At 41.3% G+C, this 21,943-nt stretch overlaps 1 protein-coding gene and 1 long non-coding RNA gene across 4 annotated transcripts in view; one reads left to right on the forward strand and one right to left on the reverse strand.

Moving 5' to 3' along the window:
* The window catches only part of LOC310901789, a 58,498-nt gene extending 52,924 nt beyond the window's left edge, over positions 1–5,574 (reverse strand). For 2 of the 3 annotated variants that reach the window (XR_014586158.1, XR_014586159.1), the window contains exons 1-2: positions 5,133–5,574; positions 3,516–3,726 (exon numbers count right to left, since the gene is read on the reverse strand). This is a non-coding gene — a long non-coding RNA (uncharacterized lncRNA). Of the gene's footprint in view, positions 1–3,515; positions 3,727–4,164 lie in introns of all 3 variants that reach the window. The other variant, XR_014586160.1, reaches the window with a different exon arrangement.
* Positions 5,575–5,704: 130 nt separating this feature from the next.
* On the forward strand, positions 5,705–21,933 carry ACADL (acyl-CoA dehydrogenase long chain). Its single transcript, XM_083842179.1, has 11 exons — positions 5,705–5,865; positions 7,790–7,951; positions 10,255–10,392; positions 10,814–10,978; positions 11,930–11,996; positions 13,080–13,244; positions 13,790–13,891; positions 15,160–15,273; positions 17,310–17,437; positions 19,674–19,760; positions 21,459–21,933. Exons 1-11 carry the CDS (start codon positions 5,792–5,794, stop codon positions 21,550–21,552), a joined length of 1,296 nt encoding a protein of 431 aa, XP_083698305.1. The 5' UTR covers positions 5,705–5,791; the 3' UTR covers positions 21,553–21,933.
* The last annotated feature ends 10 nt before the right edge of the window (positions 21,934–21,943 follow it).

Consider the following 21,943-nt stretch of genomic DNA (forward strand, 5'->3'; position numbering starts at 1 on the left):
CTCTCCCAGCACCTTGCTACACTGGGGATAAGAAAACTTACTTTTCTATTTGCCTGCACTAATAGGTACAGCCTCAGCTGATCAATGGCTCCTAGCCTCCGTGTCTAACACAATTAGCACAAAGCAGGGGAATGAATTCATATCACAAGCTGAAACTGAGACCTCTCAAACTCATTTCACACCACTAACACTGAATTGGTGAGAACGTTTTTGGTTAATGCTTGAGTTAGGCTGGATTTCAGCTGAAGGCCCTGAAGGAAATGGAGGAAACGCTGAGTATCTTCTTAGCACTACAGCATCCAAAACCTCAGAGATGGTTAATTGAAAAAAAAAAGAAATGTTGCAATGCATTATGCAAATAAAATATCTACGTTAAAAGAGCAGAAAAGCTACATAATTTGGAATCAGGAGACCTTAGCATCATAGTCACTTGGCACTTATAAAGAAACAGTTAATGGTACTGATCTCAGCATTAACTTTATCATTTGAGCACTATTAAAGCAGTCAAATGGAACAGTTTTCCCTCAAATACCAAACAAATAATGAATGTGAAGTCTGAGGCTGTAAGCATTGATATTGCTTGAGGAAAGACAGTTTAAAATGCTATTGGAAGTGCTTGTTGCCAGCACACAGGATGCCACTCATCTGGATTCTGATATAATAGAAAGCAAAGAAGTACATTTTCATCTTTATATAAATACACCATTGATTACATACGCAGGCAGTAAACCAGTTCTGGGAGATGAGGCCATATGTGCACAGCCCTGTTTCAGACAACAACAATACTTTCAACCTCCAGCAACATAGATTTCACATATTAACATCCATTGTGTTCAGTAAATGCCATTGTGTGCCTTTTATATTCAGAAAGTGCAGCTCTGATCTGTGTCACTTGAAAAATAAGTAAATTTTAAATGGTCTGTGACTGATGTACATAGGCTGACAGATCTGAGTAAGAGACAAACTTTGTTGAATTTTTGAATTCTTCACAGCCATCTTTGAGAACTTTTATCCCATGCCATGTGCTAAAGCGAACATAGACTGATGAACATCTCAGTAGCTGAAGTTTCCTTCTATGGTGACAGACATAATAAATTCTCCCTACAGTTGAAACCCCTCCAACTTCTTCACTGGGAGTGCTGCTGTTCTTGAGCTCTGATGGAAATGATTTTGAAAAAAATTTCTGAGTAACTCACATAATCCTGCTCCAAATCAGTACTGGCACATGTTGAAAACTGCTGACAGCTGCCCAACTACTAGAAGAAGATGTGCTGGCACATGTATGCATAAGAAGCCTTCACAGACTCAAGACCAGCGCCCTAGATTGGCAACTCCATTTTAAACATGATGGTTTGAAGTTTCTCATAAAAAGACATAAGGAAAAAAATCTTGTCCCTTGGATGGACATCATCTCCATCGTCTTCAGGCCAAGCCATGTTCTCTGCTCATGAGACTCACGCTTGATTCCTACATCCCTCTTCAAGCTGATACCCAGCTGACTGAATTCCCATAAAGGTCTTGGAGGGCTGTGGTGTCTCTCCAGTGAGAAGGCGCTGGATCTCCTGGTAGCGGTGTGTCTATATGCTACATGTGGTCAGAGAGTGAGAGCCTGACCGTGGTGCTCTGTCAGGACGGAGGAAGGTTACCAGCGCCCCAAAGGAGGCCCACCACTCATCAGCCACAGCCTGTCTCTCTGTCACACCACCTTGCACATGCATATTAACACCGTGTAACCCCAAGCAAAGGCTCACTAAGGACAGTCACATACCAGAGAAGTAAGTTGAGAGCCTGCATCTTGTTCAAGCTTGCCCTGCACTATAATGCCAACATAGAAAAGTTGGACGAAGATCATGCAGGTCCCCTGATGGCCAGACGTGCTAAACTGGCACCTGGGCTCTTCTTGAAAGAAGACAACACATAAGCTTTAAATAAACTACTCAGAAACCAAAGCTCTAGGGTATTCATACCAGACATGAATAGTTGGGCACTCTCTTTGCAAGAGACTGAAAGTCTAAAAAGGGAATAAGGAGCTTTGTGAGAGGGCTCGGTGCTGTCCCTTACTGTGTTTTCAAAGCTTCTGTTTTTTCCTGCAGCTTGACTTTACAAACAGCAGCACCACTACATGTAGCAAGACAGAGGAATACACAGAACCATAGGTCTTTTAAAAGGAGTCTCTATTACCCAAACATGCAGACAGCCGAGGCCCTCTGGCAGAAGTCACCTTCAGGGCTTGTACCCACTGTTTACCTGCTGTCTGAGGGCCTCTGCTCAATGACTGATCAGCTGTGAAAAACGTGCCTGCAGGTGGGTCCTCCACTTCAAATTGGATATCAAAAATGATTGGAAAGCCGCATATCTGCCAATCGCACAGGAAAAGCTCTAAGAAAAACTAGGACATTTGCATTCAAGGCCTGCAGTTACTTGTAGTTTCCCACATATAATCATCTGTTGTCAAAACTAAACCCAACACACCTATTCCTGGAGGAGAATTGCACAGCAATAGCTGCTGCTGCAGATGTCATAGGACTAATGATGTCCTAGTCCAGGAACACAAGTGGAAGCTTGTAGATGGCTTATTTGACAGAAAAAAAATGCATGTAATGGGATTTGTTTGCTCAATTCCTTTATAATTATTTACCTGCAGTGGAAATAAAAGGCAGCAAAGAATAAGTCTTGGAAAAAAAAGAAGAGAAATCCTGACAAAGAACTGTTCAGACCTGGATAGACTTGCACAGTCTTTGTATCTAGAGAAGATATATTCCTCAGATGAAAAATAGGAACATTTTGACCAAAACGAGAACAAATTTCATTTAACCTGTCTTACCCACAGATCTCCACTTGAACACTTTTTCTCCAGGTAATCTACAACTTCCTTGTTTATAAGTTTTGCATTTTGCTAGGCCCCATGCACTTTTTCGGCATTATAATGCTTTAAATTACATTCCTTTTAGTAAACACATTTGACATTGTTCCCAAAAAAGGAGGCACTGAAGAGACTATGGGTCCTTTCCAGCTATAGCAATGACCTATAAATGCTGAAAATCGTAAAAAAAGAACATAAACAGTGACCCAAAAGACGCGTTCAGCCAAACCAAATTGCAACAAAGCCCAGATGTCACAGTGTCCTCAGATCAGGGCAGTAATGCACTGTGTTAGAGCCCACTGAATCGGTGCCTTTATGGCATGCTGGCAGCACTCATGGTATGAGAAAGATGGTGATACTAATGCTGGGTATGACTGGGGACGGTAGTGCTTACTGGTATAACACCGATTGCTCTAGCAGTTTGGAGTCTTAAAGGAAAAAGTCTGGCACTAGCCACACAATATGAGAGCAGGAGAGCTACTAGTTCAAGAGAATTTACGACTATGAATGTATGGCAATCTGTATCTCTCCCCTGAGACATCTGTACCACAGGTCAGGACGGACAGACAGGCCGCTTACTGGTATGGCAGACGACCATAAAAAAGAGAAAGATTTACCATGAAGAGGGGGAAAATCAAAATCAGAGACTCACCCTGTGACCATGTCCACATGAGGAATGAAGATGAAGAGACCAGAAGGAAGGTGTACACCACTGTCACTTAACACAGTGCTGTGTCTCTGCAAACATGCAGAAGGCTGCGATGATGAAAGCACTATCACAGACTGAAAACGGCACCTAGAAGAAGGCCGGCGATGTATCTGCACTTTCTGCTTTGCTGTGGTAACTATTTCTGTCCTGTTTTCTGCAAGCAGAAAATAAGTAAATAAATAAAAAGAAAATCATTTTTCTTAATGTCCATTTTTTCACAACCACCCTTATTTCCCCCCAAAATATGAAAAATATCAGTCTGCTTGCCACTGTCTGAGGCATTTCCTGACCTCAGGAACTGATATAGGAAGCCTAGGTAAAGCTTGTTTTTCTGTGGCTTAGGGCAGCATCTACCATCTCATAGCTCTTTTATAATTTTATCCTGTGTGTGGGCAGTGGGATTTGTCCTGCCAGATCTCACTGCAACAAAGCCACCAACTCTGTGAGCAGGGTGACCAGGGCACCCCCAAGAACGTGAATCTCCTTCTCAGCCTCAACAGACCCAGGACCAAGGTGCTAGGCTCACCCTGGAGCCAGTCCATGGAGTGTACTCCATGCATGATGGGACCTCACAGGCAGGCTCAAATCTTACCTCTGGGCACCCAGATTCAGCAATTCCCACCAGTTTGTTTTATTATTGCCTCTTGACACCCCTCTGCATTAACACTTTCCCGTGCATGCTTCTCTCCTGCCTAATCTGATATAATACAGGATCAGGCTCCTGAATGAAAAAATGGTGTGTATTTTCAGGCTGCAGTTAGTCTTCCGGTAAGGGTGCTTCTGGTAGCACAAACTGCATTGCCAGAATATCAGACCAAAACCAGGAGAAGCAACACTCCCTTCAGGATGCCCATCAGTAGCAATAGAAATGCCTCTGGCGCCATCTTGTGGCTTACGCACAACATTGCTGACCAAAAATGAGGAATTTTTGTCTGTTAAAAAGAATCACAACAGGTTTAGACTATGGCCTGATGTACAGAAACACCCAGATCATGAGAATTCTCTCAGGAGATTATGTTCTGTTCACCTCCTTGTAAATTACTAGCTTTAAAATTACGACTTTGAAAGCTATCTTCTGTGTTGCTCTGCTTTTGAGTTTTGAGCCATTACAATCTTGTTTTTGTTTTGTTTCTCAACAAACATGAGGGTTTGAAACCTACTTTTTGCTTACAAATTTGTGCCACCTCATGACTCCAGGAGATAATGCCTGAAGTTTCCCCTCCACCATGTGGGGAGCAAGGAAAGCATATAAAATCTCACTGCCTGGGGCTATGTATTGTTTTAATCCAATCCTCATCACAACAACCATTAATCGGCAATATTTATTTTCTAGGCAGTTTGTATTTCAGGGCTTCTTTGTTAAAGGAAGCAGGTAGGAGCGCCTTTCTGAGTGGAAAGATGCTCATTGATAGCTCAAAACCATCCCAGATGGCTGACCCAGGAGAGAGGGGACACCACCAACAAAGCCTTGGGAGAAAGGGCATAACAGGGATGTGGTCGTGAGGTAAACATAAGAACGCCAAAAATTTTGGCACACTTGTTCTGTAAATTAAAACCCACCTGGGGCCAGTGGAGCTGTCTGGCTGCTGAGAAGGACCGTGAAGGGTGCTGCTGGGTCTGGCTGTGACTCCTCTTGGGCACAACCCTGAGGGACAGCCGCATCCCTGAGGGGACATTGCCTCAGAGGAGGCAGGACACAGCCGAGTCAAAGGCCTCCCAGAGGTTGGGAAGGATTAATGCCCAGTGAAATCACTCAAATAACCCCCTAAATAACTCCTGAATACACAGCCCCCTTCACCCCAGTACCCACTCCCCTCCTCACCCTGCTGTGGGGTGCCTGAGCCAAGATTGTTTCTGCTTCCTCGCTTCCTTCCATAACGTGATTTCCAAACTACACTTAAAAAAGCACAGATATTTCATCGTAATCCTGTTGTAAACACGGATGAATTAGAAGGAATTTATAAATCAAGGTAGGCAGAAGTGCACTTGATCACACAGGCGTGTATTTCATGACAGACTTCAGGGAGCAGAAATCCTTCCCTTTACGACACAGGGCAAGGAGGGGAGCAACGCCTCCCTGACTGAAAGTTACCTCTGAACAAACCGAGGGATTATATATTATACATATAAATATAAAATCAACTGCCGGGGAGGCGCCCCAGCAGCCGGGATCGGCGGCCGGGGCCTGGCGCTGCCCCACCGCCACGCCCCGGCGCAAAATGGCGGCGCGGCTGCTCCGCTTGCGTGGGCTCTTGCGGGCCGCCGGCCCCCGGCCCTTCTCTGCCCAGGCCAGGTAGGGGGGCGTCGGGCCGCGGCGGGGGCACGGTGCCGCGGTCCCTGGGGGCTTTGAGGAGTGGGGAGGCGGCGTGGACGGGTGTGTGTGGGGTATCCGGGCGTCTGTGTTTGGGGCTGGAAGGGGGAAGAAAGAGCTCATCAGGGGAGGGGGGTGTCCGTTCGTTGGGCGTTATGTGGGGGCACAGATGTCTAGGCAAATGTACAATGTGCGTGTTTAGTCACAAATGTGTTGCGTTCCCCTGTCTATGTGGGGGTGGGTGTGTAAGTGCTTGTGGGGTTACTCTCAGTGTATGTACCCATGTATGTATATGGTCATACATGTGAGTGGTGTACGTGCCTGTATGTATCTGGAGGGGTTATAGGCATGTGCTCATGTGGCAGGAAGCTTTTAGGCACAAATACACATCTCTAGCTATATAAGCGTATATACACATCTATAGGTGTCTGTCTATATGCGTATGTCCGTGCCCAGCTTGCAGGAGGGCAGCCAGGATCTGGGCGAGCCCCCTGAGCATCCTAGGCCCAGCAGCCTTGGGAGCGCCCTCGCAGGGCCGGGGCTGACCTTTGCTCCACTTCTGGTCACGCTCAGGGACACGGAGTCCCGGTGGTGACAGCAGGTGACAGGGAGGACGTGTCCTTGCCCTTGTGAGACAGGCTATCCCACTGCAGGAGAGGTTTTAGGGCGAGCAGCAGGGCCCTGGTGGCCTTGGGCAGCCTCTAAATTTTGAGCTGTGCCACCGTGGGGTGGTGGAAGGTGGTGGAAGAGCCCTTGTCTGCGTGCCAAGTGGGCTGTGCGCCCCCAGTCAACAAAAGAGCCATCTTAAATGTAGCTCGGTGTTGTCATAAGTAGTTTTAAAAATAAGCTGCAGCTTTTGGGAAAGTCGTTGTATACCTAGCGTGGGAAGCCTGCGTCTGAAAGCACAAAATATTAGCAAGCAAGTTGCAATACTGCATAGTTTGGGAAAGGATTGGAGAATGTCTTTTCCATTATAATATAGCTCAGCTCTGTGGATATAATTTCTGATGTTTTGTGGCAATAAAGTAAAAGCAAGTCAAAGAACCCAACACACAAAGGTGATAAATGAAATCTCAATTCAGCCATAAAGTGGTATGTCATCCTTTACACTGTAAGCTCCTGGAAAAGTTTTAAACCTTACTTACTGATTTTATTTATGCTTTCCTCATGCGGTTTCCACTACTGAAATCTATCACTGTTTCAGTTTTCCTTTTTTTTTTTTTTATATATTTAAAAAAAAGCTTATTTTTGCAGACGTTGGTGTCAAGAGTTCTGGGATGATTAACCTTCCTGTGCTAACTTTTTAATGTATGCAAAAATAATAAAAGCTAGGAGATGTTAGTATTATTTTCAAGGTTAAAACTTTGCAGAAGTTTATGATAATGCAGGGTCTAATACCCTGTGTGTAAGAGTGTGCAAATCCATGTTGTACTTTTATTTTGGAGAGTTTAAATTTTTGCCATTATGGATTTCAAGTTTTGGGGCTTTGGGGACCGTGTATGGGAATTAACTAAATAAGTCTGAAGGATCACAACCCACAAAAAAAACTTTGCTCGTTCAAAAAGTTTGTTATTTGAACTGAACTGCTTGTGGGGGTTGTGCCATGGGGTGATGAGGAGGTAGTGATTTTTAGCATCTCTAAGGATGAGAAATTTTATCCCCTTACTTACGTTTGTATTATTATTGTTTTTAATGTATTTGAAGTGTTAAGGACAAAATGTTCTTGCTTTACTGTCTCTCAAAGCCCAACAAAGTACGGTATTTATTGTGAGTATCCTTTGGATGTAATAGCAGGCTAGACTTGTGATATGAACTAAGTTTAGCAGGCAGATGTTTCCTTTCTTGTAAAAGGGTTACGTAAATAGGGGTGCCTGTGTTCAAACGGATGTTCACTTTTCTTTTTTAGCCCTGCGCACGCTGAACAGCATGGTACAAAGCGCCAAGAACCCTCTTCGGCTAAAAGTTTAACCGATATAGGAACTCGGAGGATCTTCACATCTGATCATGATATCTTCAGGGAGAGTGCCAGGAAATTCTTTCAGGAAGAAGTGCTGCCTTTTCATGCAGAGTAAGATACCTTTCAAACATTCTGGTTTGCCAAATAACTTGCTTTTATTCCAAATACGCTTTTTTGGGTGTTACTTAATACGACAAGGTAAACAGGATATTTGTTTTCTTTTACCTTTTATTTTCAAATTGACTTGATTAAAACAAACCTGCCTATAAAACTCACATGTTGATGAGTTGCACACAATCAAAATTCACTGAATGCTGAGCTGGCACCACCATTTTAGGTATTTAAGCAGGACAAATGCAGTTTGTACAGTTTCAGCCGAAGTATCCATATTAACTCTGACACCTGTGTCTTGATGGTAAAGTTAAGGAGACAGTTACCATGTTGTCATCCAAAAAGCATTAACATTGTGTCTAGATTAGTGCAATGGATATTGCAGATACAGTCCATGCAGGATGGTAAGCTGGAGTATGCATTACCCAGAAAATTACACAAAATATTGTGGTTTAAATTCGCATGTTTTTTGCTTCTGTGGAAGTGTGTATGCTCTCTTCTACACAGTAGAGGTGCCGTTCTTCCACTGAAGTGGAGCTGGAGGTTTTTTCCCCTTATTTTAGTTGTATAATATTATAGTTGGGGGAGGTGAGGTGGGAAGGAACTGAGAACATTTTTTTGAAGGGAATGAACTTAGAACATGTTTTCTTGTAGCATTAAGCTGCAGTACTGTCTTGAGCAATTTCACTTTACTTGAAAAAACAGGCCTGTAGAAGCACTGGGGGGGATAACGAAGGGCTTATTCTTCAGTCATGCTGCAGGACAAATTTCCTGATGCAGTTCAGAGTGTATCTACAAACAATCGAGATGGCACAACTGAGTGGGTGAGGTGTTGTGGCTCTGGGGCAGAAATGAACAGCAGGAGGCAAAAGAAACTGCTTATATCAGGATTGTTGCCAGTTTTGTGTTTTTTTTTTTTACCCTCTAACCAGGACCTCAAAGTCATGGAAAAGTGGATTTTCCACTATATAATCATATTCTGTGCACAAAAACAGATAGTTTCCTTCATCTTTTGTTAGAATGACTTCTGTTTACAAAGCTGCACCAGATACTGGATCTGCTTGAGGTTAATTATGATCTATTTACTAGCTTGCTGACACAACTAGGTAGATTGGAACAAGTCAGACTTCTGTTCTTGCATCACTTCAGCGACCTCTGAAACATTTTGTTCTCACACCTTTGAAGTAAACAAGTAGGCTTCAGGCACAGAATATCAATTGGCTGAGCCAACACGAAGAGACTGGCATTGCATCAATGAACGTGGATGATTGTGAGGAAGAGAAACTTTAGTGATGAGTGATGTAGAGTCAGGAATAGCCCTGAAAATGGGGGGACAAAAAAAGCAAGTATGGTCATTAGAGGGATTTGTTTAAGGTTTCCAGTGCAGGAGCAGAAGCTCTGGGAATAAGCTTAAGTGTATAGGATAAGATACATTATTAACTGTGGATAAAGTGCTGTGGTATAGCTCTAACACACACGGGTGCGTCGGAGGAGTCTCTCTCATCCAATTTATCTACCATATTTTTTCAAAAAGGTGGTTTAAAAAAAAAAAGCTGTTCTGTGCCATTAATAGCCATCCAGCTTCCTAATACGTTGGCAAACTCAGTTAAAAGGTAATATTTTTCTGAGAACAAGTGATTCCTGTAGTTTTAAATCTGCAGACTGTCAGCAGATGAGCCTTAACTGTCTATTTGTGGACTTGAAACCACCGTACAGCGTTAATTTACCAAAGTACAGTGCAAAGTACACAGACGGTTGTTTTTTTTTTTATGTATATATAAAGGTTGCTAATGTGTTGACACTTCTTCCTTAAAAAGCAGTTCTCATTGATGGATTTGAAATCTTTCACAAACTGATGTGTTTATATGCATTTTGTATGTGGGGAAAATAGAGTGTCTGGAAGACAAAGACCTGCTTGTGATTATCCAGATGGTTGTGGCTAAATCTCCTAAATCCTGGTCTAGTGCTCAGACCAATAGGCAGCACAGCCTTTCATAACAAGGCTTAAAGAGATGTCGGGTTATATATTGGAAACAGGAGTTCAAACATGTTATATAGTTGGTGTCTGTGGAATGCCACTGGCGTTTGTGGGCTTGGAGAATGGAAAACCTGTTATTAAGCCACCACTTCTTAGCTGGGAAATGTAGTTGTCTCTGCACCCCACTTGTGTATTGCTGAGACTGAAAGTCTCCTGAGCAGTGAAACCTGCCTGCAGGTGCTCTAGTGTGAAGTGGCAGCCATGACAAATGAGAGAGAGCATGGGGGGAATTTAATGGATGACTCTGTTGTTGTGCTGTTTGCAGATGGGAGAAGGATGGCCAGGTGAGCAGGGAGCTCTGGGAAAAAGCTGGACAGCAGGGCTTGCTGGGTGTTGCTATTGCTGAAAAGCATGGAGGCATTGGAGCGGATATTCTCTCTTCTGCCGTGGTCTGGGAGGAGCAGTAAGTACTAAACACATCAGGAACAGTTTCAATCATATTACCAATAAACTGTTTTTGTCATAAGATTTCCTCTACGGTTACAGAAAATAGTGTTTCTCATGAGAAGGATACTTTAGACCTATGTAAGTCCCTCCTGCTTCAAGTATTCCAGATGATTGTTTAAGTAATAAATGTCATTGTGCTCTACTGCTAGGACTTTGTGGCCAAGGGAAGCACTTTCATTAGTCTTCTAGGTTATACAACAATTTGGCTGTGAACATACATTCTATAAATAACAGTACAAATGCCACATGTTCAGGTTATGCCTGAGACTTCTGTGGGGTCGCGCTTTTTTTCAGTGTTGGGGCCATGTTGTAAAGTTGTCAGGTTCACTGGTTAAATTTCTGCCTGAACTGTTTTGTTTTTTTCCCCACTTTCCAAGGATGTATGTTAACTGTACTGGCCCAGGCTTCAGCCTTCATTCAGATATAGTCATGCCTTACATTGCAAACTATGGCTCTGAAGAACAGATTAAACGCTTTATCCCTGAAATGGTTGCAGGCAAGTGTATTGGTGCCATTGCCATGACAGAACCTGGGGCTGGCAGGTAAGCTAAAAACAAAGACAGATGGTCGTAATGTTATGTGCAGTCTACTGATTTCTCAGTGGAAAAAAATTCACGAGTATCCTGGTTATATGGTCATCTTAGTAACTACACAATAACCCAGTATAGGTAGGACTTCAGACTTACAGATTACAGCTTTGTCATTTCAATATTCTTGCTTAGAAAGCATTTCCTTATTGTATTGCCATCGGCAAATATGCTTCGCATTTGCTTTTATAATATGAATTTAGAGTTAATAATCTGCTTGTCATGTGAATATAATTTTAATATGAAATGTAATAAGGAGAAAATTACATACATCAGCAAAGAAGGTTTGACTTCTTTGGTATTAGATTTGTTGTGAAACAGAGCGTTGTATTGTTCTTTTCCCCTCTGAATCCTTTCAAAACAGAAGTGTCCCTCCTTCACTGTCATTATTGAAGGACAGACAGCACATGTTTTGGGTAGACACAGCTGATCTGGCCAGTTTCCAAAACAGAGGAACAGGTGAAGAGCAAAACCTTTTGGTGTCACACTTCTCCAGCTGGTAGACATTGCCAATGGCTTTTTGCAGAGCCTCCTCATTAGGACTGAGCCTGCTTGGAAGATGTCCTTTTGTCTGGCATTTGTCTTCTGAAGCATATCAGCATAAGGGGAGGCTGACCCATTACTGATACATCGGTGTCAGTTCTTGATTATTACCACCTCCCAAAAGCCAGTACATTAAAATAGGCCCTCATGCTCTTGTACAATGGCGTAGATTTACATCCCTTTCTGCAGTAGGCTTTTGGTTTGTTACACTCCAAACCATTTCACCATGTTCCGTTATCCTGTGCATTTTCACTGACTGCGTGTAGGGATGGTATGAAGTCTGCTTTATATTGGATAGAATTTAAGATACAAATTGCAACTTCTGGAACAGTTTCTTGAAGGACCTTTTGAATTTCGTTCTAGTGATTTGCAAGGAGTACGAACATATGCAAAAAAAGATGGAAGTGACTGGATTCTTAACGGGAGTAAGGTAAGTGAGCAGACATGTGCCACTTGAAGCCTTTGGTAGCTGAATGCACTCAGTGAGGGATGTACACTGGAATCAGTGTTTCCTCCTAGTCCTTCCGCTTTTTTTTTTCCAGTTGCTTTTTTTTTTTTTTGTAAGACTTATTATACTTTTGCTATTGGCAATTTGTGGACCAATTTATGGAAGGGTTTGAGCAGGTAGCTTTGTAGCTTTTAAATAATCATATGTAAGGTTTTTCTTTTTCCTTGAACTGGAAGAAGTCCTGCATAGTATAAGCAGAACCAGGGTTATTTCTCAGTGCTGAGGTTGAACAACAAAATATATGTGCTACCAGTGTGAAATCTTCTGTGGTCTGAGTGGCTTGTTAAAATGCAAGCTGTGGAATCTTTATTCAGGAATCTGCTGCTCATATTAGAAAGACAAAACCACTGCATTAGATTCCAAGTGTACGCTGTCAAGCTGTTACAAAGCTGGCAGCATTAACCTCATCTTTTGTTCCCATAATAAGAAAGCAAGAGGGCAGAAGTAAGGTGTTGAAATAGAAGTGTGGGTTCAACAGGTGTGTGATAGGGTTGTTTTTGTTTTTTTAAAGCTTCATCTTTCTGTCCCCTTATTTTGTAACCCTGTTGGAGTCATAGTACTGACAGAGACTTAAGGCCTTAGCAGAATTTCAGGTGGTGAGAATGCATGCAAGCAATTTTTCACAGTAGGTGTTTAAAAGGATACTCACTTGTTCTGTGTAGCTGAAGTCAAGACTGCGTTTCTTTGGTGGAGTTAGGATGAGTCATTATGGCAGGTGGATGGATAATTCTGCAGAACTGTAGCAAGCAGTTGTTAGTAGAAACCATCAATACTTTTTGTGTTTTATACCTTGCTAACTCATATTTTTTAAAAGAGAACCTCTCTTTTAATTTGATGTATACAGTTGATAGCACTTTCTGTCTTTATCATGGGACAGACAAACGAAACAGATTTGTGTTCTTTAACTTCACAATTCTGATCCAAACCATGCCTCTCAAACTAATTCCTCCCTTTGACAGACCTTGTTCTAAAGCAAGTTTTTGGTGTTTTTTTTTCCTTATACAGGTGTTCATCACCAATGGTTGGATGAGTGATGTAGTGATTGTGGTTGCAGTTACAAACCGAGAAGCCCGATCTCCTGCCCATGGAATCAGCCTTTTTCTGGTGGAAAATGGAACAAAAGGTTTCATCAAAGGACGCAAGCTGAACAAGATTGGCCTGAAAGCTCAAGTAAGTTCATACAACCTCTAACCCATAGTAGACTTGGAGGAATTGTAAAACTGGTTAATTCCTGGCACTAGCTAAATAAAGATAGAATGGAACTGTGGTGTTATCTTAACTCTTAGGCTTTAGAGCACAAAAAATATATATCCAAAGTACGTATGCTGAGTTTGCATATAGATGTCTGAAGCACATGACGTGCAAGGAGAGGTTACAAAGCTGGATTTCTTCACTCTGAAGAAGCTTGGAAGGGATGGGATCATGTTGCTGTCTTTAGCTTTGTAAACGGTGTCTGTAGAGATGGAGGAGAACAGTGAAAGGGTAGCAAAGCACACAGGTTATGCTGAGGAAATTTCTACTTCGGCGCTTCAGGAAGTGTAACTGTACAAGGCCCTCAGCTGTCTGCGTTCCTGAAGCTGCTTCAAGTAGGAGGATATGGGTGACCTCAGGAGTCAATTAATAATGCAATAGCATGAAAAAATGGGGCGCAAAAAAAGTGGAATGAAGAGATGAGAATGTTAGACTGAAAACCCTTGCACTTAAAATCCTCTTAGGACACAGCAGAGCTGTTTTTCGAAGATGTGCGGTTGCCAGCAAGCGCCTTGCTTGGAAAAGAAAACAAAGGCTTCTATTATTTGATGGCAGAGCTCCCTCAGGTAAGAGGACTGAAAGTGTTTGTTGTCTTTAGGAAGAATACAGAGACCCAACTTTTTTCATTGCAAGAATCTGCCTTAATCTTGGAGATGATCAATCTTGGAGAGCCACATCTGTCTCAGAATTGGGATGTCTGTAAGCAGTGTCCTGTTGATACTACTGCTTTCTACCTAAGTTATGCAGTTTCTAGTGCTAAAAAGCTCAGTTCTTTGGGCATTAGTAACAGTGTTGACATCCCACCAGCTTAAAGCCAGAGCTCTGAATCCCAGTTATTGAAGAACCTGAACGTAGGGTATTATATTAAAGAACATGTCAGTTTCCTTGTGCACTTCTAGTATGGAACCATTTTGCTCAGTAGACTATATACACCTTGGAGCTCTCATGCATTTAGCATTCTCTAAAGAAAGACCAAGCGTTGCTGTTCTAGCTTTTCTAATTGTAGAAGCATATTAAAGATATAAGATTTTTTTTCTTTATCCATATAGCAAAGTAAAGAAGTTGTTACAAAAATGTCTTGCTAGTGAAAATTAACAGTTTGACTTCTGAAGCTTTGGAATGATTTGGGAGGACAAAGAGGCAATGTGATTTTTTTTCAAAACACAACTGTGCTTTGTCAAAACTGTCTGTTTGCCTCATCTGGTAAAGATCATGTTTATTTAATTTTATACTGTGAGTAAATATGAAACCTGATTAAAGGAAATGTACTGCTTTAAAAAAATAGATGCACTCACAGACAGATTCAATGGGATGCATAAGATGTCATAAGATGACTTCACCTGTGCGAGAAGCAATCGTTCTGTACTTTGTTTTTCAACATTTTATGAGAGGAAGGAAAAACAGGCAGTGTTCTTGTAGGTTTTGTTTTTTCAAGGGTTGTCCTATTGAAATAGGTAAACACTGTATGTTGTTTTTGTTTTTTGTTTTTTTTTTTAAACTGAGCCATGAAAACTAATAATTAAGCAGAAATTGATGTGAAGCTTTCAGTCAGTAGGAATCCTATGGCTGACATGTAGCTATTTTTCTGGGGTGATGTTCTATCAGAAAAATGACCAACAAGCCTTTAAAGTGGACTTCAAGCATCAAGACATCTGTCCCGCTCATTAATTTCAGTAACGTAGTGTCTGGTTTGATCCCTAGTGTGACTTCTGCCCCCCTTTCTCAATGAACATCACGGAACATGTGTTTCCCAGTTGTGCATTTATGTGTGTGTGTCTGATGCACAGAAATGTAGGACTAATTCCCCTGTATTCTGTAATTTGTGTTTCTAAAGGAGAGACTGTTAATTGCTGATATGGCTCTTGCTGGCTGTGAGTTCATGTTTGAAGAAACAAGGAATTATGTGAAGCAAAGAAAAGCCTTTGGGAAGACGATTGCACACTTGCAGGTGAGTTTAAATTGTAAGACTTGTAAAGCCAGATGCACAATGGAATTTGTATACATTTGTACCTGTAATGTTGAGCAAGTGAAAGTCACCGGACTGTTACCAAAGGATTGCTCGCAGAGGCTTCACTCTTGGGCTGTGGCTGTTTCCTTTATGCCCAACGTTTTTAAAAACCACTAAAAGGCAACGCGTGTATTTTAAGTCAATAAGGTACCCTACAGCAGTACCGCTTTTGGAAGTGAAATATGCTGTAGAAACTATACTGGCTTTTTGCTGGTGATGAAGTAAAAATATTTTATTGCTCTTAGGCTTGCATTTTACCATCAGAGGTCCCAATCACAGGGTATATTACACCTGCTTGGATTCCTGTATGTGCCTGGAATCCTACAGACTGCAGAAGAGCTTGGTGCATGTGCAGGTACTGCAAAACTCTGCACATAATGCATTGCAGCAACGTGATCTTTGTGAGAGTGATGCTCAGGGTCCCCAAGCAGTGACCTTGCTGCCTGAATGCCTGCAAAGGTGTTTGTATTCAGCTTTATGGGTGTAGTAACAAGATTCCTCAACTACCAGGTAGCTGGATATTCAAGTGATAGCATTGTAAAACTGTTGGATTTATTGCTGGAGTATAGCTCACTTTTGACAGTGCTAATTAAATTATATTTTGAGGCATGCTTGTGCTATTTAGCTGCTGTCATAAAACCCAATAACATGGAAATCAATGTTTGATGTTTTAATTTTCCTGAAAACTTCATCTTTTAGGGCTGAAACAGACCAAGCTCCTGTATGTTTCGTCTGTAGGATAGGAGTGACTCCTATGCATTGGAGGATGTTAGCTTCTTTTGATATACTGCAGAGATAATTGGAGCTGGAGTATTTTTATTTTTGTCTTGACTTCCCTTGTCAAAATCAAATATTTAATTGTGAATAGCAGCAGAACTGAGCTCTTCAGAAGCTGGAATATAAGGTATCTTTCAGGAAATTATGATCTTCTTTTCTTTTTGAACTTAGTATTCAGAAATACTGGAATTTAGTATGTGCTAGGAGCAGTTTTAACACAAATATATTTTAGAGTTTATGTAGGTGTTGAATGCTTTCTGATTGTAGTAGTTCACTGTGCAGAGACCTCCAAAATAATGTTTTCTACGGTAAAACGTTGCCAATCACTAGGAGGCCAAATTTGAGTCAAAAAAAAAAATCCATTCTTGCATACCTTTTCAGTTTCCTTTTTGCACTTAAATGTGCATGGAATCAAAAATCCTTTCTAATTAGAGCTTTGACTTGCCTAATTCTTTGAGTCCTGCTATAGTACGGTATTAAAAACTGGTTAGGTTAATTGTCCAGGGAAGCAAGAAGGTTTTTTCTATAAAAGCTTAAAACTGTGAGATCAGGCAAAACTTCTGCTCCTGTTTGGTGCTTTGATCCAATTCCTACCAGAATTGCTCCAAGACGGTGACATACTTGCCTTATTGGATTTTAGGTATCCTTAGCAATGGATTTTACCTTTTCCATCTAGAAAGTCTTTTCCAGTGTGGCAGAACTCAGTGTCAGAAAACTTTCTGATAGTTGGTCTAAAAATTCCTTTGTTTTTGCATATCTCTTGGCATCGCTTAAACTCTGAAAAACTGAATGCTCAGGAAGTGCATCCAATGTATGATGAAATAAATGTTACAGCTAGAGTGAAAGTACATTCTCCCACAAGAGGGAGCAGAGAGTAACAGAGCTCCCCCTACTTCTTAACTCTGTGCTGTCTAGGAATTTGTTTTCAGGCTCTTGGGGGGTTTTCCCCATAATGCCACGTTTTGAGTTGGTCTAGAGGATTAAAGGGCAGTAATTGTCTCTAATAAGATTGGTAAAGATGTAATTGTATTGAAAACAAGCTACATTTAGATATAAAGAGCCCAAACTGTTTTGAAACAGTGATATCTAATAGAAATGCTTCTAGAAAATGCTTACCTTTCTACTTCAAATGTAGCTTAAAAACAGTACTACTGCTGCTCTTTCTTTCCTCTGTCTTGTCCGTCCACTCCCAAAATAAGACGGTACAGCACAAGTTGGCAGAAATGAAAACGCAGATTTGTGTGGGACGAGCCTTTTTGGACAACTGTTTGCAGCTGCATGCAGATAAACGCCTGGACTCCTCCACAGCTTCTATGGCTAAGTATTGGTGTGTGGTTAAAGTAATTTGGAAATGTTATTTGTATAATCTTAACGGGAGTCTAATAATAAAAATGCTGAACTGCTCAGATTTGAACAAAAGATAAAATTACTGTCTGATTAATAACATTGTCAGTTTCTAGTAGAGGCCATTAGCTTTAACTTAAATTAAGTAGTCAACAACAGTCAGTTATGTTGAAAACCAGGGCTGCTAAAACAAATCAATTGCAAAGTAATAGCATGCTTTTAAAACAGGCTTCCATAAATACTAAGGCTAGGACTGAGCCTCAATTAAAAGTGAGCATTTCATTGGTATTCAAATAGTTACATTTTTCTATAACAAATCATTTGTTTTTTTCTTTTTTCTTAATCACAAGTTAATTTGAAGCTCATATGATATAGAATACTTTTCAGTTAGCATTACTTAGCAATAGTTGTTTGGCCCAGCTACTTTTCGAAGCTATTTGGTTTTGGGAAGAAATAGTTGGCTACAGCCATTGCTGCAATTGAGACTAAACAGTTCTTTCTTTTATTAGCCAGAACTTCTCCTCCCTCTCCCTGTATTTGATGGTGTTATCTGTTAACTTAGACTTAACCAGAGAAATCCTGATGAGTACAAGCATCTAAGATAAGGCACATGAATTTGTAATCTGTGTAGTTTTATCTTGGTTGCAAAGATAGGAGGAAAAAAGCATGCCAGGCATTAACAAATAATGTTATAGAAAATAGAGATTTACAGGTTCTAGACCTTCAAAAGTAAATGTAGAGTTAATAAGCAGAAAATGCTGATGGAATCCAGTGAGAATACCTACTACGAAAGTAAGGATTTTGTTTGAATGCTATTCCTAGCACTGTTTACCTAGAAATAACAGGTATGTAAGTAGACGCATTCAGTTCTGAGGAGGAGGAAACAGCTAGTGCCAGCTCAGATGCAGACTTACTTCCTCAACAGATTTTTCCAAAGCAAGGAATTTGAAACTCCTCTATCCACTCACGTGTTAGTGCCACAGTTTGTCATGGGTTTCCCCGTTCCCTAATAGAGTTCCCGTGTCTCCTTTCCATAGCACTCTTAGATGGTCTAGAAACTGTTTGAAAGTAGAATTGCTTCATTCAGGAAGGAATATTTCAGGAGACTATCTCCCATTAATTTTGCTTATTAACTTTTGCCCGGTCAATGACTTGATTTAGAGGTTGGGTGAATTTTGTAGCTTGTGTCTCTCTCCTGATGCCTGGTGAAAGGTCTGTAGACTTTGTGGTGACCAGTTGTACTATATAGCTAAATTTGGAGATATAATTAAAGAAGGCAGTTGGCAGTAACTCACTGTTGCAGATTTAAAATTGGTATAATAAACTGGAAGAACCTAGCTGGAGGGTTGGTTTGGAGAAAGGACTCCTCTTACATTCTTCCATGAAAAGCAATTGACTCCAATGGTCATTGTCTTTACTTCTGTTATCACTCTGAAACTGTTTTGCTTTTTTTATTTATTTTTTTTTCCCAGGTCATTTAACTTTAGCTTGAACTTCTAGTGCAGTTAAAATCCTAGGGGTTCTTATGTCTGATTTTCATTGATTGTTTGAAATAACATGAAGTATGCAGCTTGCCAGAAGCTGAGAGATGCAGGACATCAACTTCAAAGGGCATGTTATCCCTCACATTCTAGAGGGAAGGTTTACAAAACTGAATGCTTTAAGAAAATTATTTTAGATCATAAAATTACTGAATATTTTGCAGTGAGCAGTCCTGTTTAAGAATTAAAGTATTCCTGAGAATTTAAATCTATAAAATATTTTTGGGAAAATAAAGTATTCCCTAATAATGGTTATATTTAAAGAGCATCATGGGGGGGGGGGGGGGGGGGGGGGAGAAGCCTGCAGTGTTCTTAAATTTTATGATGCAACTGAAGGATTTGATAAGAACGGAGAATATACCAACCTGCTTTACAAAAGAAGTCTCGGCCTGTGAGAAAGGTAAACAGATTTGTTTGTCTTGAAAGCTTTCCTTCTCTGAAAGCTCTTCTGTAAGGGGAGCAGATCTTAAATGCTTTTCAATTCAATGTATACGTTTCTCATCACGCAGGAAGAAAATAGCCCTCACAATCTAAAGTATTTTAATGGCCAACGCTTTAGATCAGTTATATGAAATAAAAAGGTTGGCTATATTTTTGTCTTGGTAACTTATCTGTGTCTCTGGTAATGTTTCCCAGCATACATCCTTCTACCAACCAATTTCTTTTTCATCATTTAAGGTCGTCTGATCTCCAGAACAGCATAGCTACTCAGTGTGTGCAACTGCACGGAGGCTGGGGGTACATGTGGGAGTATCCAATTGCAAAGTAAGTGTAAGATTTCAGACTTCAATGATGAAGGATTACTAGCAAAGTAAAATGAGGCACTTTTACATCTACTTGTCAGTTGTTTTGTGTTAGTACTGATTTACTGTTCCTTTTCTCATCATGCTTATTGAAAGGCAATCCTCTGTACAGGTGTCTACAGGAAAGCTTTGTTTTGATCCTCCAAATAATTCATAACCTGTTGAGCAATTGCCTGTTTTTCACAAAACAGAAGTTCTCCTTGTAGGAGTAATAGGGGGGGAAAAAAGGTATTTAAAAAGAAAATGAGCTAGTGTACATAATTTACCTGGAATTAAATATATATGCATGAAGGAAAGAAAATGTTGGTCAGCCTAAAGCTTCCTAATACTGTAAAATAACAAGTTGCCTAATCAAGAGCATGAGTGGTTATGTTCAGCTTTTTGTACCTTTTTAAATGATAAAGCTGAGGGATTTACATGTAGAGGGAGATTTGTCATTCCCAATTTCTTGCTTGCTTTATGTATTTTGGAACAGTTACAGAGTTTTTACTATTTCCTTATATTATCTAGGAAGACTTTTGGTTTTATTTTTCTGTATATTCCATTGCCACAATAACATATGTAGAGCTTCTGTTTAAAAAAAAAAAAAAAGTTAAAGGGTTAAACTGAAGTTAAAAGAAGAGTAGAAGGGTTAACCCCAGTTGCTATAAGCAGATATCTAGAGTTCATTTTTATAAAGTGAGCAGGTTTAGATTTGTTATTCTAAATATACTTAGAGTATGAAAAGTTACTTTAAAATAGCTGGTTAACGTGTGTTTTTAATGCTCACACACTTGTTTTTTTTGGGTGTCCTGCATGCTATCTCATTAAATAGGGAGGTCAGCAAGCCCCGCTCAGGGTGTCTTTGAAGTGCTGCTTATCTGTGTGTGCAGCAGCTGTCCGTATGGGGATGGTGATTCCTGTAGTTCAGCAACTGAGCTACAGGGATCAGGGATCTACAGGGATTCAGTGGGCTGCACTCCCCCTATAATGACGCAGAATTAGGATGGAAAAGCACACTGTCACCCTGTGTGCTGTCACCAGCCATGCATGTCCTGGGGCCAGTTCCAGCACAGAGATGGAAATGCGCTGGCTGCATGCAGCTTTTCAGCTGCTGGCCCACATGGAGCTGGAGCTGGTACCAGCGGAAAGCTGTAGCCAGGCTGACGGGAAGAAAATTGGCACTTTTCCTCCCAAGGTGTTTAAGGCCCACCTGAAAGAAAGAACTGACAGTGCTGGTAGCAGTCCTGTTGACAGGATCAGACAGGCCAGGGCATTAGAGGAAATTACCATGATAACTATCAGGTTGGCTCTGCGGGAGTTGTTTTTTCACAACAAGGAGGCACCTGGCTCTCAGAGTTTATGCAGGCGTGCTGTTATCGAACAGGACGTGGGCAGGGCCGAGTGGGGTTTTGGTGGCCAGAGCTGAGTTAATGCGCAGGGGATGTGAGGGAAAGAGGGAGCAAGAAGCAGGGGGGGGAAAAAAGCGGTAGGAGTCTGGTTTTGTAGAGCTTTTAAAATACCTTGATGTATGTGAATCTTTTTAAAAATGGGAAGAATAGCTTACTGTGAAAAGTGGGATCTTCAAAGATAAAAGTTGGTACTCTTCTATTTTTATTGTATATACATTTTGAGGAATCTTTATTTAAATAATCTTTTTTCTTTTCTTCCCCACCCTCAGAGCTTTTGTGGATGCCCGTGTTCAACCGATCTACGGCGGCACCAATGAAATAATGAAAGAGCTTATTGCTAGAGACATTGTCAGTGACAAGTAGGGCGGACGCTTGCTCCTCTGAGAACCTCCCCCACCCCTTTTATAGTAATATATGGCATAAAATCAGACACCAGAATGTAAGTAAAAGAGATTTATGTAGCACACCGAGCTCCTTCAAGGAGGCGAAACCCAGTAAAGCGAGGTGGTAGCAGCAGGGAGGTGCAGGAGGTGGAGGAGTGGAGTTTAAAGGAGGTACGTTGGGGTAGGAGCTGGGGGGAGGAGGACTGGCCACACCCCTTGCTCAGGACAAGAAGCCCCCCGTTCGATGGAAGCCGCCTGCTGGCGCCGCCCTGGCTCTGCTGCAGTGCCCCGTGTTTACAGCCGCCCCGTGCCTTACCCCCGTTCCCCTCGGGCTCGTTGAAATAAAGCATTTCTATGCACACCCCGCCTCC

The sequence above is a fragment of the Anser anser genome (genome assembly GCF_964211835.1).
Source record: "Anser anser genome assembly, chromosome: 6".
NCBI lineage: Eukaryota > Metazoa > Chordata > Aves > Anseriformes > Anatidae > Anser > Anser anser.